This window comes from Dendrobium catenatum, unplaced genomic scaffold (assembly GCF_001605985.2).
Source record: "Dendrobium catenatum unplaced genomic scaffold, ASM160598v2 fragScaff_scaffold_659, whole genome shotgun sequence".
Taxonomy (NCBI): domain Eukaryota; kingdom Viridiplantae; phylum Streptophyta; class Magnoliopsida; order Asparagales; family Orchidaceae; genus Dendrobium; species Dendrobium catenatum.
This window is the reverse complement of record NW_021319121.1, coordinates 1,870,063-1,889,455: the sequence shown is the minus strand read 5'-3', so window position 1 is coordinate 1,889,455 and position 19,393 is coordinate 1,870,063. Positions and strand designations below refer to the sequence as shown.

At 35.9% G+C, this 19,393-nt stretch overlaps 1 protein-coding gene across 6 annotated transcripts in view; it reads left to right on the top strand.

Annotated features, from left to right (window-relative positions):
- LOC110094766 (serine/threonine-protein kinase EDR1) overlaps positions 1 to 19,393 on the top strand; it is a 52,598-nt gene that overhangs the window by 13,318 nt on the left and 19,887 nt on the right. For 3 of the 6 annotated variants that reach the window (XM_028695596.1, XM_028695595.1, XM_020820089.2), the window contains 2 exons: positions 14,192 to 14,320; positions 14,531 to 14,623. In XM_028695596.1, the coding sequence (XP_028551429.1) occupies positions 14,192 to 14,320; positions 14,531 to 14,623 (222 nt within the window). The remainder of the gene's footprint in view (positions 1 to 14,191; positions 14,321 to 14,530; positions 14,624 to 19,393) is intronic. The other 3 variants (XM_020820090.2, XM_028695597.1, XM_020820092.2) reach the window with 3 other exon arrangements.

The following is a 19,393-nucleotide window of genomic DNA, read 5'->3' as shown; positions in this document are numbered from 1 at the left end:
TTTAGTGATTTATATAATTGATTAGATACTAAGGAGGGAGAAAGATGTATGTATAAGTTAGTCAAACAAAGAGATATGAGTAGTAAGGATTTAGTTCAAGTGAAGTGTATTAAGGATGAAGATCAAAAAATACTTTTCTTAGAAGATGATATTCAACAAAGATGGATGAGATATTTTGCTAACCTTTTTAATGAAGATTGTGAAAATAAGATTGACTGTAGTGACCTTAGCACCCTAAATGAAAGTAAAGATTTCTGTTTTTATCGGCGTATTAGTAAAACTGAAGTTAGAGAGGCTTTAAATAGAATGAAGGGTGGAAAAGCTGTTGGACCTGATGATATTCCAATAGAGGTGTGGAAATGCTTAGGAGATGAAGGGATTTCTTGGCTTACTAAACTTTTTAATACTATTTTGAAGACTAAGAAGATGCCAGATGAGTGGAGAATGAGTGTGTTAATTCCTATTTTTAAGAATAAAGGTGATGTTCAAGATTGTGCGAATTATAGAGGTATTAAGTTAATGTGTCATACTTTAAAACTATGGGAGCGAGTTTTGGAGCATAGGTTGCGGCGTGATACTAATGTTTCTCAAAATCAATTTGGATTCATGTCGGGTAGGTCGACTATGGAAGCCATACATTTATTCAGAGGTTTGATGGAAAAATATAGAGGAAATAAGGAGGATCTACATATGATATTTATTGATTTAGAAAAAGCATATGATAAAGTTCCAAGAGAAGTGCTATGGAGAGTTCTTGAAAAGAAAGGAGTCAATAATGCTTATATTCAAATCATTAAAGATATGTATGCAGGAGCTATTACTTGTGTTCAAACACAAGGTGGATTGACCAAGTATTTTCCTATTTCGGTTGGGTTACATCAAGGATCAGCCTTAAGCCCATATCTTTTTGCTTTAGTCTTGGATGTTCTCACTAGACATTTGCAAGATGATGTACCTTGGTGTATGCTTTTTGCTGATGATATTCTTCTTGTTGATAAGACTAGAGAGGGAGTTGAAGGTAAACTTGAATTATGGAGGTCAACCTTAGAGTCTAAAGGTTTTCGCTTGAGTAGATCTAAAACGGAATATATGGAGTGTAATTTTAGTAGTAATAGACCTGGTGAGGGGATTGTGATTTTGGGCGATCAAGTCATTAATAAGAGTACATGTTTTAGATATCTTGGATCTATTGTTCAGAGTGATGGTGAAATAGATGGGGATATTATTAGCAGAATTCAAGTTGGATGGTTGAAGTGGAGGAATGCATTGGGCTTGTTATGTGATAGAAATGTACCCCAAAAAACTTAAGGGGAAATTCTATAAGATGGTAGTGAGGCCTGCAATGCTTTATGGTGCTGAATGTTGGCCATTAAAAGAGAAGCATAATACTAAGTTAAGGGTGGCATGAGGATGCTCAGGTGGATGAGTGGCTTTACCTTTAGAGATAGGATACGAAATGAGCATATACATGAAAAGGTTGGACTAGCTCCAGTAGAAGATAAGATTAGAGAGAGTCGCCTTAGATGGTTTGGTCACATAAAACGGCGGCCTTCCGATGACCCGGTTAGGAGAGTAGAGGTATTAGATTTGACTTATGTTAAGAAAGGTAGTGATAGACCTAAAAAGACTTGGTTAGAAAATATTAGGAATGAACTTTCTTTATTAGATTTAAACGAGTATTTGACTTTTAATAAAACACAATGGAGAAAAACGATTAATGTAGCCGACCCCACGTAGTAGGATAAAGCTTGATGCTGTTGTTGTTCCTCCATTAAAATGAGGAATGCTCTAATCCGATCAAGAAATATGCATGCATGCTTATAAGGGGCCATCTAGCCTGTGAAGCTAGTTTGATAATTGTTCATGAAGACTTTGGAATTGGTTTCATTTGATGTTTTAAGTCAAGAGATAAGTGATTTAGAAATGTCTATCAAGTTAGATGAATAAAAATCGAATATAATAGGATTTCTATTAAAGATAAAGATATCAAGGAAATATGAAAATAGTTCATGAGAAATTATTAAATAGGATTTTAAAGAAGAAACTATGTTGAAAGACTGAATAAATTTATGAGGTATATTATAAATTGATCCAAAAAAATGAAGTGGAGTTTGTTTTGAAGTTGCATAAAGGTAAATCTTTAATTCTATATGATATGCCTGTCTGGTTTGGAGAGTTATGGTGATGCAATACTAGTTTGATCAACAAATCATTTTAGTGGAATTTTAAAAATTTAAAGGATGACAAATGGTATTTTTTTCTACCAATATTTTCGAACAAAGGAGATATTTAAGATTGTGCTAACTATAATTGTTTAAAATATGAGTCATACAAGGAAGTTATGAAGAAAAGCAGAATTCAACTCCTTTACTTTGAATCATAATAGAGAACTTTTTTTCTTCCGAGAGACTTCCAAAATTGAAGTGACAGTCAGAGGAATTAATTCTAGAGAGAGAATCTCCATGATTCTAGAGAGAGAAACTGTAATTTTTCAAAAAAAAAAATTTCCCGGGTTTGGTTCCGTTCTTCGCAGAATTGGATTCTCACGTGTCATGGAAGGTCGCCGGCCATCTTCGGCGGCGGTAGGATTTGGTAGTGATAAGGGAAGAGGATCTGTATTGTCGGTGGCGGGGATTGGTCGCCGATCTTCTTCGGGTTTGAAGACATGGAAAAATTATGGCTATCTTATAGGAACTAAGTTGATTTTTGATAGGAAGTAGATGCGAGTTCAGCAAAAGTCATCCAACAAAAATAAAAAAAATCGTAAGAAGAACGCATAAATGCTCTTTTTATTGCAAGATATATGAAAAAAAACTGCAATTGCAATTAGATCTTCAATTGGAGAGGAAGATCCGGCCTCTTAAATCCCTAGTCGTCGGCTAGGGCCCTCTCAACCTAAGCAAATCTAATTTCAACAAACACAAGCATAATTTGAAAATAACCACATGGTTAGCCCTAAATAGGCTTTCTTAATTTCCTCCCAAATCAACACTTTTCTTTAAATGATTTTCTTCCCAATTTGAATTCAATTTGGATCTATTTTCCTAAACAATTTCCTCCAAATTTTAATTAAAAGTAAAACCTTCCTAAAAATCTCTCCATTTATTTCTCCTCCTTACATATTGAATTACAACTTTCTTGGGCCCCACGAAGGGGGATGAACCCCCCTCCCGCTCCGCTGATTCCCACCGAACATTTTTGCTCGGTTTGGTTCTAAGTTCGTACGGTCAAAGCCGAACCCCCTCCGCCCTCCTCACACACACACAATAGGATGCACCTTGTCTCTTGATCGTCTCATGTGGTTTCCATGTGGTTTCATACTCTGGCAAATTCTTTCACTAGATTAGTACATCTTGTGCTCCTATTTTCCCTCAGCGCATCCCCACCCAGTATAATTCCGCGGCCAATCAATTGTAGGTTTTATGAACTCCTAAATGGCCTCTAACAACGCTGTCATGAAACTCTTGCAACAACTTGGGGATTATCCGATATCCTTAGTAAGATGAATCGCCTCTGATGTAGCAGCTTGTGTGATGCCTTAAAATCAAATTGGGAAGAATTATTTTTTTTATCTTTTAATTTACACAACTAGATCTATCTAATCTCTTTTATCAATCTAAATAGCAACATAAATAAAACTATCGATCAAAATATCAATATATTCATTTTTATTCATTTCCCAATAATTATATACGCTACTCAGGATATAAAAGTAGCTAAATCAAAAAAGAAACAAAACATGATGAATCACATATTTCCCAGTCAATCTCACACTCCTGATCCTTCGGCCTGACCTGAAAATATTTAACTATATATAATGAGCTCACAAGCCCATGAAGCAACCAAATCCTATAACTTAACTCAACACAAGTCAAAGAAGCAATATGCATGTCAGTAGTCAAATCATAACAATATTATTCACATGATCATAGGGCAATACAATAGAGAAATCAGTAAATCAGTACATGTGTCGAATCACTAAAGAAAGCATCATATCAATATTACAATCAATAGAGAAATCATATACACCATCAAATCAAAACATTGATAAAGACTGTCAAAATCATGTCCATGCAGTAAAATCATATAAAAATAACTATATCCGTGTATCACATGCTCATAAATATCATATCAATGTCAACAGAGTGTCATTGTCTAGTGTACATGCTCAATATATATCACGTGATCAACATATTAATAATAGTATAATAATAATAACTTCAACATCATGGGTAGAAGTAATAGTAAAGATGTACAGTGGCAGTGATTCAATAACATGCATTTTAATAATCATATTAAACAAGCCTCGACTAAAGTGATGTTTTTCTAGTATAAGTGTTAGTATCAATAACCCATTATCTCAGTAAATAGAGTCGTCACTCTTTGTCCATCGGCACAATAATTATCTCCTTATAACTCTCAATTAGTATCACATAAATCAATAGATGATAACACCTACTCACAATATTTAAAGGAAAGCCAATTGACCCACCATCCTGTACCATGTCAATCAATCTCCAACCAACGTCAGTGAATAACCAATATTTACTTGTTTTTCCGCACACATTATTATTCACACTCATTTTTAATACATTGTAATAAATAAAGTATAATTAGACTTAATTTGGAATAAATTGCACTTGTAACTTCTAATGTTATCTTCTTTTTCTCCTTGGATGGCCCAAGCTTGACAACCAAGTGACGATCTGAGTCCAGATGCTTTTGGAGTTGTTTTCTTCTTTTTGTTTAGTTTGGTTGCCTATGACATGTGTTGTATTTTCTCTGGCTGTAATCTTGTGTGGCTAGTTTTTGGCCTTGTGGTGTATTGTTACTCTTTTCTAATTGATTTTTCTTTTGGTTAAAAAAAAGGCTTAATTTAGAAAGTGCCAAAATGTCATAATGGTAGGCAATAAAAATCCTACTAAGCAAAAATTCACATTTTTAGAAATTAATCAAATTAGTAGAGATTGTGTAAAACAAATTTAGAAGTTTTAATTAAACTTAAGTAATATTTTAGAGATAAAAATTGTTGATATTTTAAAATCACCCTACAAAAAATCTCAAATAAATACTCAAAACGTTCATAATCTCGATTAGTCGATTTCTATAACATATAAAAAGTTACACAGTGAAAATTTTACCAATACAAAATTATCATTATTTTTCGGTAACAGAAATAAAAATGTATCACAAACATAACATTATTGATATAAAAAATAAGATATAGATTTCTTACAGCTAGACAAGCAAAATTTTCAACAAGTTCGACTGCCAAAAATAGCTTTGTGACCTCTAAATCTAGGTTTTCTTTTTCTCTTATTTTTCTCTAACGCCTCTCTGTTAGCCGATTTAGGGAAATTGAAAATGCATTTTTATAAAATAGTTAAGTGGCTTAAGATATTTTAATTAAATAATAATATAAAAATAATATAATTAAAATTTTCAGTATAAAATTCATAGAAATCTTTTGAAACTTCAAAAAATTATTAAAAAATATCTATAAGATAAATTATTATATTTAAAAAATATTGACAAAATCGATTTACAAAATGGACACTCGGTGATCCCAAAATCCCCACTTGTATTGATAGATGTCAAATTCTTTAAGATTTTTACTAGTGCTAAAAAATTATGTAGTTAAAATACTATAATAACAATGCTATGACGAAAACGGTTTGTGATTTTGACTTATAAGAACGCTTGAAAAAAAAATTTGCTTGGATCAAAATATTTGCTATTATAATTGGGCCCCCCTAAGTGTTTATCCGAGATGATGTATGGGTCTTGCAATAACTAGACTTTGATCTTCCTCAAACCCTCTTCCTGGTTGCTCCTGTCTCAAGGCTTCCCAATCTATGACCATAGGTATGGATAGAGCTGTTAACTATGGCTCGTCTGTCTTCCGCGATATTGCATCTATGGCCTTGTTCTCTAATCCTAGGCGATATTGGATCTCAAAGTCATATCCCAACAACTTGGATAACCACCTATAATGCTCCTCAATGACCATCATCTGCTTTGAATCTTGGACCCCCTCTAGGCTCTACAACTTCACCCAATAGCCTAGCCCTGCCCCTTGTATTGCTTTGACCATGGTCTTGCGTGAAATTATTGTTCTGCACAGGCTGATATCTCCTCATAGCACCACCCTCTTCCCCTCCACTTGAATCTCCATAGTCAAATATTTTCAATCAATCTTTGTTTCCCTCATCGTCTTTAACCACTTTATCCCTAAGATCACATCAGTGCTCCCCAAATCTAAGGGAAGAAAATCCTCCTGTATCTGTATATCCTGGAGTGTCAGCACCAACCTCCTACAAATCCTCCTCTTTTTCATTTTTTTGTTCCCATCATTACTCGAAAGCTTCTCGTATTTGTCTACTCCAAACCCAACTGGTTCACGACCTGATTTGAGATGAAGTTATGAGTGACCCCATTGTCCACCAAGACCACCACTGGCTGCTCCTTAATTTGTCCCCTCACCTTTATGATGTGATTTGGAGTAAATCCCACCACGAAATTAAGTGACACTTTCGCCACATCAAGGTGTAGATGTTCCTCTCCTTATGCTTCCTCCACCAGATTCTCACTATCAATCTCTTGTATAGTCCTCACCATGGTTTTGAGAGAAACAATGACTTTGGATAACCCTGCATCTCCCCTGATCACCCTCCTCTCCTCCACCATTATTTCCATCGTCAGTGCTCTCTAACTTCAATGGAATGAGGTCCTTCCTCACTTGGACCCCTTGTATGGTTAGAACCACCCCCATACACACTCCTCTGCCTACCTCTACTTTCCCTGTGCCCATTATCAACCTATAGCACCTTGTGTCCACCAGCTTCACCCCCAATTAGTCCACAACTTGCTTGGAGATGAAATTGGGAGTAACCCCATTGTCTATCAGCACCACTACCTCATTGTCTGCTATCTCTCCTCTCACTTGGTGCGATTTAGAGTGAATCCCACCACCGAGTTCAAGGAGACATCTGTCAAGTCTAGATACAACTTTTCCTCCCCCTCTACCACTGCCTCACTCTCGCCTCCCTCCTCAGCTTCCTCATCACGGTGAGAACCTGAAGAGTTTGGTACTTACACCTGAGCCTCAGTGTATCTATTATCACATCTGAAACACAGTCTCTTTGCCCTCTTCTCTTACAACTCCGTCTTTGTAAGCTTTTTGAAAATTTCTCCAGTTACCCCTCTTACAGTCTTCTCCATTGAGGTCTTTAAAAGAATATCTGGAGTCTGCCCCTTAGATTCCAAAAGGTAGTGGTCATTATGTATGAACCTCTGGAATTGCTGCCTTTAGCCCCTCTCTCCGGGTGCTTTTGATCCTCTATTTGCTGAAGTAATTTCATATCCTCTCTCAAATCACTAGGCCTAATCACTCTGTCTCATGAATCTTTGGTTTGAGCCATTTCATAAAATTTTCCTCTAGTACTGTCTATGAAAGCCAGTTTAGTTAGTTAGCAAGGTACTCAAACCTCTCACGGTACTCTTGCGTCAGAGCGAAGAACTGCTCGTAAAAGTCCTATCCTTTGTTGGTTCGAAACGTTCTAACAGACAGTCCTTGAACTCTTTTCAGCTCCGTATGAGCTACCTCATATCCCTCCATTGGTACCATGCCAATGCTTTCCCCTTTAAGCACAGGTTGGCTACCATCAGTCTCTCCTCTTTCGTCAACCCATTAAAGAAAAAGTACATTTCCATTCTGTAGATCCACTCATGTGCACCCCCCCCTTAAAAACAAGCATTTTCAGTTTTCTCACCCTCGGATCTCCTTCGTTCCCCTTTTCCTTCATAACTTTCCATTTCCCAAGTGGGTGATCCCCCCAAGTGTCCCGATCATCCATTCTACGCTCGTTTCTCCTTTCAAAATCAGCACCTCCCCGGTCATAATCAGCCTTTCTTCTTTCAAATTCAGCCATACTTCGTTCATACCCAACCTCGTCACGTCTCTCCCTATACCTTCTACCTATCTCTTCCCTATGAATGAGCTATAGAGGAGGTTTTCTCTCTTCTCCCTCCTTGATCTCCACCTCTTATTCTTCCCCTCTTCTTATCAGATTAGGGTTTTCCTCATTCCCTTGACTTGATGCGGCTTCTCTCACCTCCGACGACTCCATTTTGGTTTGTCCCTCGAGCAACTTCATCATCATCTCCTTTATGATGGCAAATTTCCCATCAATCTTTTTGTGGATGGTTGAAATTTGGGTTTGGAAATATGAAATTTCATATTTCATTTGCCTGATTTTCCCTTTCAACACTTCTATCTTCTTTCCCGCCATAGGTATTCGGATCAAGACTCCAAACAGCAAAATTGGTAAAAAAAAGCAGCGGATCTGGTCTTTAAACAATAAAAATTAGCAAGAGTGGAAAGAAAAATGCAACATAAATTAGCAAGGAAGTCCTATATTTCATCCCAGGACACCGCAACTGATACCAATTTGATAGGAAGTAGATGCGATTTCAACAAAAATTAACGAACAACAATAAAGAAATTCGGAAAAACACATACTCTTTTTTATTGCTAGATATATGAAGAAAAATAGTAAGATACAATTGCATCTTCAATTGGAGAGGCAAATCCGGCTCTCCCAAATCTCTAGCCATTGGCTAGGGCCCTCTCAACTTAAGTGAGACTAATTTCAACAAACACAAGCATAATCTGAAAATAACCACATGGTTAGCCCTAAATAGGCTCCCCTAATCCCTCCTCCCAAATCAGCCATTTTCTTTAAATGATTCCCTCTCCAATTTGAATTTAATTTGTATCTCTTTCCATAACTAATTCTATCACAACTTTAATTAAAGCCTTCCTAAATATCTCTTACTTTATTTCACCTCCTTACATATTGGCTTACAACTTTCCCGGGCCCCACAAAGGGGGCCGAACCCCCTCCTTGCTTTTCTGGTTCCAGCCCAACATTTTTGTTGGGTTCGATTCTGGGTTCGTTTGGTCTTAAGATGGACGGCTGGCTCCCGCTATCTAGCATAACAACTTCATGCCAATTAGATCTATTTGATGCAACTATTGTGTTAATACATTTAATAGAAAAGTATATAGAGCTGCGAATGGATCTTTGTATGATTTCTTTTAAAGCTTGAGAAGGAATATGATTGGTTCACATTGAGGATCGGAATGTTTTAAAGATATATTAATTAAATAAAGATATATAGGATGAATCACAAACTATTTGAACATGCATGTACGGGAGAAGGGCGAATATCAACATTCCCTCTCAAGCCGAGATCATGGAATATAAATACCAATCATTCCTATCTTAGATTTTAAATTTTCAAAGTAGGCACTTGAGTGGCTTTATAAGAATAGTTGTTTGGAGATTTTTAAGCTTGTATACAAACTTCATGAGTCATTAATCTTGCTTTGCTTTGATGAAATGACAATTGATCCAAACATATTTTGTTTTGTCATGATGAACATTATTCTTTCAATTGCATATGGTAGCTTTGTTATTAGAGAACATCTTCACAGTTTTTTTAGGTTAACATTCTTAATTCTCCAAGTAGCTTACTTGGCTACATATTTGCACATATTTGGGGCATACCTCAAAATTTAGCTTCTTCATTGCCTTTGGCTATTGTAAACCGTTTCTTGCTCTGGCAGGCTACCAAGTTTAATCAGTATAATTCTTCGTAGTTGATCTCTGATCTATTGTTGATATAGTTCAATCAATATTAGGAAATTCGTTAATGCAATTAATTGAAGTTTTCTTGAAGTATAAGCATTGCCTATGATTGTTTTTTTATATTACAAAATTTAACATACAACTCCTAAGTGTTCTAGGATTGTTCTTAAAACGGTGCACAATGCTCACAGAGAAACCAATATGTGATCGTGCGTGCGAGAGTGAATAAGCTTCCCAACCAATCTATGATATCTACCTTTATCCAAAGGGAGGCTTCCTTGTATTTTATTGTTGTTGTTGATTCATTGGAGCTTGAGCCAATTTTGAGCTAACATTCTTTTAACGTGTCTTGAACAGATTTCATTGGCAAGTGGATTTAGCATCCTTGGATGATCCACTTCAATGTCAGGAAAATTTTTAAGGTGGCCGAAGTCTTTGATCTCAACTCCATCGTGAGAAGGTTCTTCATTATGTTCATCTCTTCCCGATCAACTCCAAATGTTTAAAAAATGACTCCCAAATGCTAATGAAAATCCAAATTCCAAAAGTCACCAAAAATATTTAAAATTGAAATAAATTATCTAAACACTTAAAGCAAAATATTCAGCTACCCTCCGCAACAGTTTTCCGAGGTGGACAAATCTGAAAACCATTTTAGCTCCCAAAGAGCAAATGTCTGTCATATAACCGGTGATTTCATTGTCATTTGGTGGTTTTGCCGCCAAATGACACCATTGAATTACGGTCATGGTTAGTGCCCGTATGTTCCTCAATGACATTAAATCATTGAGCAATGAATCAATAAGATATGATTGTGTTAGACCGGAAGCACTTCCTATCAAATTGGTATCAGAGCGTCGATTTGGGATCACCGGCGGCTGAAATTCTGAAATTTTAGCAAGTTTTTCTTTTCCGGAAGAAGATTTTTCGGGATCCGTTAGAAGAAAGATGGCCGGAAAGAAGGTGGAAGCATTAGAAGGCGAGTTCGGACAACTGAAGACAGATATGGAGGGAAAGTTCCTGGAAATCTCCACCATCAATGACAGGTTGGAAGGGAGGTTTGCGGCTATGGAAGAAATGATGAAGAAACTATTGGAGATGAAGACCAATCCGGAGACATCGGAAGTGAGAGAGACTACTGACGGCCATGGCGTAGGAGGAAATCCAAACCCAATCCGGGGGAGGAGGAATCAGGAGGTGGAGATTTTTGAAAGGGACGACGACATGCCACCTCTAGAGCCACTCTCTAGAGAGGAGATGAGCATGGGAAATGATCGTCGAGGTGCTGATTTTCAGCGTCGAGGTGCTGATTTTCAGCTTCGAGGTGTTGATTGAGTGGTGTTGGTTGGTCAGTTTTGTTGGTATTTGCCAGAGCCCTCTATTAGCTATGATGGCTTCAAATTTGTCCCCTAGATAAATATCCACCCCAGGTCTACAAGGTACCCTTGGAAGAAGCAACCCGTGGCTGCCAACAAGGATCCTTCTGTCATGTTAGGTTGAGTATCTCCTCTGACTGAGTAGGCTTGGGACCATGATGATTCGAGACGATGGAACCATGGGATCTTGATTGGATCTATCATCACTCCCCCAACCATCTACTTTAAGTGCAAGGTGCTGAATTTCTAATTTTAAATATCAAATTTCAAATACCTAAACATGATGCTACTATACGTCAGATACTCTGTATTTGATCGACTACTAGCCTTAATCGAAAATTCTCTTTTATTATCGGGAGGGGTAATTAGCTATAGGGGCTTGCGCCTATAGGAAACCTGAACTCAGATCATAAAGTCCTCACAAAATGAGGGCGAAATCTTTGGGTAGTGTCTCATTTAAAACCCAATCTACCTTCTGAAAATTTGCCTTGGAACTTGAGTGTTAAAATTCTCCATGACGACCTGAAGAAGAAAGAAAGGGGCCGCAGAGAGACCGGGGCTCGAATTTTTGAAGCCCATAGATTTCTAACCAAGTTTTTTTTAGGTTTATGTATATCTTTCTTAATATAGGCGAGATATAATACATTTACTCTCATAATTAGATCATTAGAAGGTCAACGCTTTATATGACCAAACCATCTAAGGTGATTCTCTCTGATCTTATATGCCACTGGAGCTAGTCCAACCTTTTCGCATTCTATCTCTATGTGTAAAGCCACCCATCCACCTAAGCATCCTCATCTTTGCAATATTTAATTTTATGTTTCTCTTGTAATGACCAACAGTTTGCACTATAAAGCACTGCAAGTCTTACCACCATCTTATAAAATTTCCCTTAAGTTTGTGAGGCACTTTTTTATCACACAACAAGCCCAATGTATTCCTCCACTTAAACCATCCAACTTGAATTACACTAATAATATCCTCATCTATTTCACCATCACTATGAACAATAGACCCAAGATATCTAAAACATGCACTCTTTTTAACAACGTGATAACCCAAAGTTACAATCCTAGCACTAGATCTATTACCACTAAAATTACACTCCATATATTCAGTTTTAGATCTACTAAAATGAAAATCTTTACTCTCTAAAGTTGACCTCCATAATTCATGTTTTCCTTCTCCCTCTCTAGTCTTATTGACAAGAAGAATATCATCAGCAAAAAGCATATACCAGGATCATCTTCTTGCAAATGTTTAGTAAGAACAACCATGCCTAAATTAATTTTTCCAATCTTACTAAATTAGTTGAACAATTCCACAAAGACATTTGCACTTAATGCTTAACTAAAATTGATCCCTGAGATCATAACATCAACATCAGCATCAGCAACTTGAGCACTAAACAATAGATTACTCAAACCAAGAATATCATAAAGTGAACACATCTTGTTCTCATAGGCCTGTCCCAAATAAAAAAAAAAAAAAAACTACAAAAATGAAATAACTAACTAATGAAACATAGCTAAATATGCTAGAATCATTTGTTTGCGATGTTTCCAGCAAGTTAAAGTTTTTAGATCTCCGTCAAATATATCTAGCTTGAAAAAATTCAATGCTGATGAATTAAGCATTTGATATTCACAAAATATATCAAAATATTAATGCTGTATTTCCTACAATATAATCCAAATTTTTTGAAAATAGGTCTATTATGCCAACACAAAAGATATACGTCGAACCTACAAATGGCTAAGCTACAATTTTAACTATAATAGCTTCAAAGATAAGTTGCGCAGATTTGTGTGGAAGTTTGTTGGATCATAATGAAACAGTTTTTACTTTATCAATACGAAAATTTTTATCATAATGAAATTGAGGGTTTAAAGAATATGCAGTGGCATGTAAGTGCAGGTGTAACTAACGTTTCCATTTTCATCTATAATTTCTCATATTTCTTTGTAGGCATATTTCTTTGTAGGCACCTTCTTGACCGTCCAAATTTGCTTCATAAATAAATCCCATAGCTCAGGCCTTCTCACCATCAACCATTCTTAGCATTCTAACTAAAGGGTCTGTTGTTTTCAAAGCATAATTTATACTATGCCAAAACGAATCATCTTTTATTACAATATTTTTGACTTGTTCTCCCTAATTTTTATTTCAAATTTTAAGTATTTTTTAATTGACACTTGAAAATAAATTTTATTTTCTAATTAGTCCTCTTTGATATGCGAAGCCTAATTTGTTTTCTATGATGTATATTTATTACATCATCTTAGTGATATTAGGAACGCTATATACATTGACATATTATATCAGTATTTGTCAGGTTATCAATGTAATGTCCAACTTAAAATGTTTAAGAATAATTAATTATATAAGAGGGTGATGGGAAGTAAGTTCATCGAAAAGTCATTCTCTAGATGATGAACTTCTTGCTTTTTTGTTGATGTACTCCCAATGCTTCTCCTTTCGTCGTGGCCAATGAAGATGCATTTCTAGAGTTTGGCATCGTTCTTAAACATGTGCACAAGAGAACATGGAGGGACCATACCTTTTATATGCTTACCAATGCATCACCAACTTTAGTTTGTAAGAAACTGCCTATAAGTTAAAATTCAGATGGCTTACTTGTTGGATAGTAAAGCATCAAATTGCCTAATATTATCAGTTCATTGCAGATTACCGTTTGGGTAAAAGATACTGCAAGATGGTGCTGTAGCAAATAAAGAGAAAGATTGGTTGTATGATTCTGGTTATATTTCTATTGATGGAGAATTGGGGCGGCATTTCCAAGATGTTGCACTGTGGTTGAAGTCTTGCTACCCATTTTCACTCTTTTATCTCAAATCTATGACCTTCTTGTGCCTATCCTGGTATTACCTGATTAGGAGGAATCCTTGACAAGCTTTATGATCAACTTGAAGGATTGAATCTTACCAACTTAAATTCATGCATTAAATTCAATCTTGCCAAGTTTCTTCTCCGACTAAAAAAACTTCGTTATTTTGATGTTTCTGTTCTTGAACCATTTTTAATCATCGCAATCTGAAGCATCTGAGAACAAAATTCTTTTAGATAATGCAAGTTGAGAAGTGTAATGCATCATGTTTTATATACATTATGTTGCCTAATTTATCTTTTCCGATTTAGCTATCAAGAACAAGATGAACTTCTCCAATCTATGTATCAACGAAGAGCAGAGTCAACATCTAATCCATCAGGACCACCACTACGTAATATTATGCTGAGATCAACAACGTTTTCTGATGGAAAGTTGAGGTGTGGCTAGTGTTCCGATTGAAAAAACATAAGAAAGAACAACTTATTTTGGTTTAGTTTACTTGGATGCTATTATTTGATTGATTATCAAACCTTCTTCAGGATAGAATGTCTAAATTTTGGCACATATTGCCATTTTGCATCTTTGTTTTTATGCGAAGTTCTATACTATTGTCTGACTTGTTATATCTGATGTCTCGGTTGTCCCAGTGCATCCCACAGTGAACCAAATATTGCAAATGCTTTTTGGAGGTGCAGTCGAAGGAAACCTGTTGTTGAACAACAACGCACGTCAGGTTCAAGGTTTACTCATCTAAGCATTTTCCTCTGATTGTCTTATTAAAGATTTATTACATCTTCTATTTATTTGAAAATGTTAAACTTAACTACGCTGGGGTTGGGGCGTCCTTGTGCTTTGCTTGCATATTTCAATCTTTTATTCAGTGGCATTATCAGGATTGTCAAAGAAACCTTTTTGATTGATGAAATGTTTTATTCTAGTTTTTTATCCTTGTCCGTGCAATTTGGGCATGATTTTGCTAGTGTGGTATTCAAGTACTTAATTTCAAGAGAATTCAATTTCTTGTAAATGTGAGGCCTTCTTCATTTGAGGAAATATTCTTTTACTTTCTCTTAAATATCTAATTCAAAATCAAGTCCTCCGACCTCTCCTCCATTGGCTTTCATTCTAAAAATTCCTCTTAAGTAGTTCCAATAGCCTTTGAAATTTCCAAAGATTTGATCTTTGATATGAATTTATCAAAAAACAACAATATCAAGCTTTTATCTCACTACGTGACACTAAAGGAAAAACTCTTGTTACTGGCGACCCATATTTGCCGGAAATCGAAAAAATTCTGCTAGAAAATGTGAATTTATGGCGAAAATGTAGTCAACGATAAATTGCGCATTTGAAACTTTGTTCCAGCTGATTTACCAACGGAATTTTAATTGGCAGCATTGTGCGACAATATTCGTCATTTACAAGGCATTTTTATCGACGGTTTATTTGTCGAAAATCCAGGTGGAATTTTTCTGCTGGAAATATGATACATTTCTGACGGATATTTCGTTGGAAACTTGTAGTCATTCAAACATTAAACATAATGTTCGTTAATTGCACAATAAAAACAGATAATAATATATTCAAACATACAAATAAAATGTCCAACATATAAATGAAATATCTAGTAATAACGAAAAAACATTTAATCAAAATCAATCTCCTTTGTTGATGCTGCTTGCTTTCTAGTGAACTGCTCCCTCAATTTCTGCAGCTCATCCAATAACTGACTTTGCTGCATCTGTATGTAAGCTTATGATTTTCTGACTTGATCTAGCTCGGACGTAAGAGAAGCTACTTGTTGGCTATATAACAACTCCTGGCTACTTTCTGAGAAGTTGGAGTCACATGATGTTTGCCCCTCGTATGCGTAGGCTTTCTAGCCTAAGCCATAAAGCCGACTTTTCTACATTCAACCTACCGCTTGCGATCAAGTGCGGTAGTCAGAATAATCTGCTGATCCCCCAGAAGATCCCTGACCTGCTCCGGGCTGGCTCTCTTGAAGCCGTGTGTACCCATCCTACAAAAGTTAATACAACATTAAGCAATTTGCACATGACACCTAAAATATTTAAATTATGTACTCATGTAGGCTCTTCTTGCTCGCTCATCAACCCATTGCCGGTCCTCTTGTCGCTTGTGGATGTTTATGCAACTTAATAATGTTTGGTTCTTTACCCAGCACATCTTTCTGTAATATAATACTTATATTAGTATTCATATCTAAATAAATTATTTAAATTTTTTAAAATTTCTTACCAAACGCCACATGTGCTCAGTATGTGGAACTGAGCCCACAGTATGGAGGGAACTATCCATACCCCCATTATCAGAAGCTCTATTTTGTCTATTATGGTTCCTTCTCCTCGTATAATCTGGGCTACTCCAAGCACTTGTCAGCTCGCCCCATACACTCTCACTAATTAAAAGCGGTCGCTGTCTGACTTTCTAATGTTTGTAAACATGTCTCGCATGCGAGTCGACCTGCGCTTCTCAAAATTCTTTCTGATTTTATCATTGTGCTCAAACAAGTAATAAAAATTTTATGTATTAAAAACATACAATATAAATATTTTTGTAAGCTTAATTAAAAGATATAATATATAATATATTTTTATAATAACTAACCTTAAACTCTCTAAATCACATATTGCATGCTTATTTTAAGATTTTCTTCTAAGAAATATAAGGATCATCATACCTGCTCCGTATGATGTCCCGTATTTTATGCGTTGTCTGCTTTGACGGATGAAATCTGCATAAAATGTGTTAGGTGAAAAAATATTCATCAAATTTTTAGTGGCATGTTAAGAATATAATAAGTACGTAGTGTCACTCTCAGGTGCAATCAATATGTGCCCCTCTAACGTCTGCTCTGTTTTAACTGGGGTGGAAGGTCCACCTGCATAGGGTTGAGGGGGTTGTGGGGGATACAATGGTGGGATATATGGTGTATATGGATAAGTGAGAGGGCCTCTATGAGAAGGTGAGGGGGGGGGGGGTAGTAAGGTTAGAAGGGAGTATTGTGCGTGGCATTTGGTGAAGGGAAGCGGGGGTTTGATGAGTAAAACTGTGGGCAACTGGCTAGAGTATGTAAAGGCAGGCTAGACTGACTATTAGTGGCAGACTGAGAAGAAGAGGTCCTCTCAGTATGTACATACTTACTAACTGAGCCACTAGTCACCTTCTTGCATCCACTAAAAATATTCTTGATCAATCCTCAGCGAGGCTCATCACTTGAATCCATCTGCAAAAAATATTGAAGAAATATTAACAACATAAATTATAAAAAATATTTAATATAAAATAGAGCAACAATAAAATAACTAAAGTAACTATTTCTATGTTGTTAAAAATAAATCATATTATTGATATAATGATGAGAAATTAGAAAGATCTAAACCCAACGGAGAACACAAAAGAAAGTAGGACACGTCTCAATCCAAAACTTAGTAAGCAAATCACCAAATAGATATGAAACAAATTGAAATTGTTTTTTAGAAGAAAGAAAACTAAAAAAAGAAAATACCCTCAAAACAACCAACTAGTGGTCACCTCACATGTAACGATAAATTAGGTAAATAGAATGCTGAAGGACATGCAAACTAGTGGTCCACCACAACAACTTTGATCCAACGTCCGCCACAACTCCTCTGGCAAATACCAACAAAACTGACCAACCAACACCACTCACATTTTTAGAAGAAGGATACAATGTGGTGGAAATTTGTGGAAAGAAGAATTAGATATAATACTTGGAAGAAGAAATAAGTAGAGAAGAAGTAGCTCTCAAGCTATAGAAGAAACCCTCAGGTTTTAGAATTCTTTTTATATCCAAAAACTCCTTATAACAGCCCAAAACATCTCCTTAAATAGGAAAGAAAAGGAGGCCAACAGCCAACCACAACCGCCCATACAACCAACCAAAAATGGGAAGAAAAAGGCAGCAATTAAGGCCCAACTGAAGCAACAGGATCCGAACAACCAAAGCCAAGGAAATCGGGAAAGCCAGGGAACAACAACAGGACATGAACAACCAAGGCCAAGAGAATCGGGAAAGCTAGGGAACAACAACAGGACCCGAACAACCAAGCCAAGGGAATCGTGAAAGCCACAAAAACCAAACATCTACCCAGTAGACGACAGCTCAGCTGCCCCCCATCAAACCCAAATAAGCCCAAACACAAAGCACCCAAAGAAGCTAGCACACTAAAGGAAAAATATGTCCAAAGAGCCCCTAAACTACACATGTTCATCGGATGCCTTCCATCATTGGGTAAACAAAAAATTAAACTCAAATGCCTTCCATCATTGGGTAAACAAAAAATTAAACTCAAAATTACAATAACATAAATAAAAGTATCTTAAAACATGAGTATGAAGTATTGAATGCATCATATAAATTGTTAATTCATAATTGATTGTAACAAATAATTAAATACATTTATCTTCTGTTTCCCCATCATTTGTTGATTCACTTTCTTATTATAGCACATCTTCACTACTATCAGATTTCTTATGACTTTCCTCTAATTGCAACTCTCTCTCGTTAGTTACAATTTTATTGTCCACATAATTGGCAATATCTTTTAAGTTTGACATAAGCTCTTCTTGATGTGCTGGTGATATTGATGTGATTTTCTTAATGACTCCTTTGAGTTTTGGTTTTCATAACTATGAGCCTATCTTATTTGCCTCGTAATTTACTCAGATAATTAGCAAAATTGACTTGGCTTGCCTGATTAGCAATGATAAATGGCTCAAACTTTGCATATCTCCTACCCGCTTTACTTCTGTTATATCATAAAGTAGATGTACCTTTTTACCTCTGTTCTTCACTGGATCAAATCAGTCACAATTGAATAGATACACATTGTTTCCGTCCCCTAGATATTCAAATTGTAATATTTCTTGTAATACCCCGTAGTACTCATAATCATCATATGTATGGGTGTTTTCTCTTATACAAACATTAGAATTATCTGCCCTCTTACCTTCACACCAAGATTTGGTTTGAAATTTGTAGCCATTAACAAAAAAAAAGCCAACATTTTATTAATATATTTGGTCCCCAAGCTAGATCCACTAGTCCCTGATACTATAAATTACTACCTTGAGTGTTGACCTAATTGGTCGATAAGATGTTTGTATATTAGTAGTATGTTTATTGATTATTGTGTTAACTAATTAAGACAAATTAGTAGAAATGAATGGTTGAAATATATACTGTATTTTTGAATCAATTTGGAAATTCTGTTTCCACTATTTTTGAGACTTCTACTGATACTGATGCACTTAAATCATTAATGAAACTCATGCTAATTTTAAATAGTTATGATTTATGAGTAACAAATATATGAACAAGCTAACTCATACTTACTAGAGATATGACTCAACTTCATCATAGTTTAGCAAGACATACAATGTGGCAGCTCTCATCGCCTTATCAATCAAATAACACACGGTGCTAGCATTACGGGTTCACCACTTCCATTGAATACATATATATT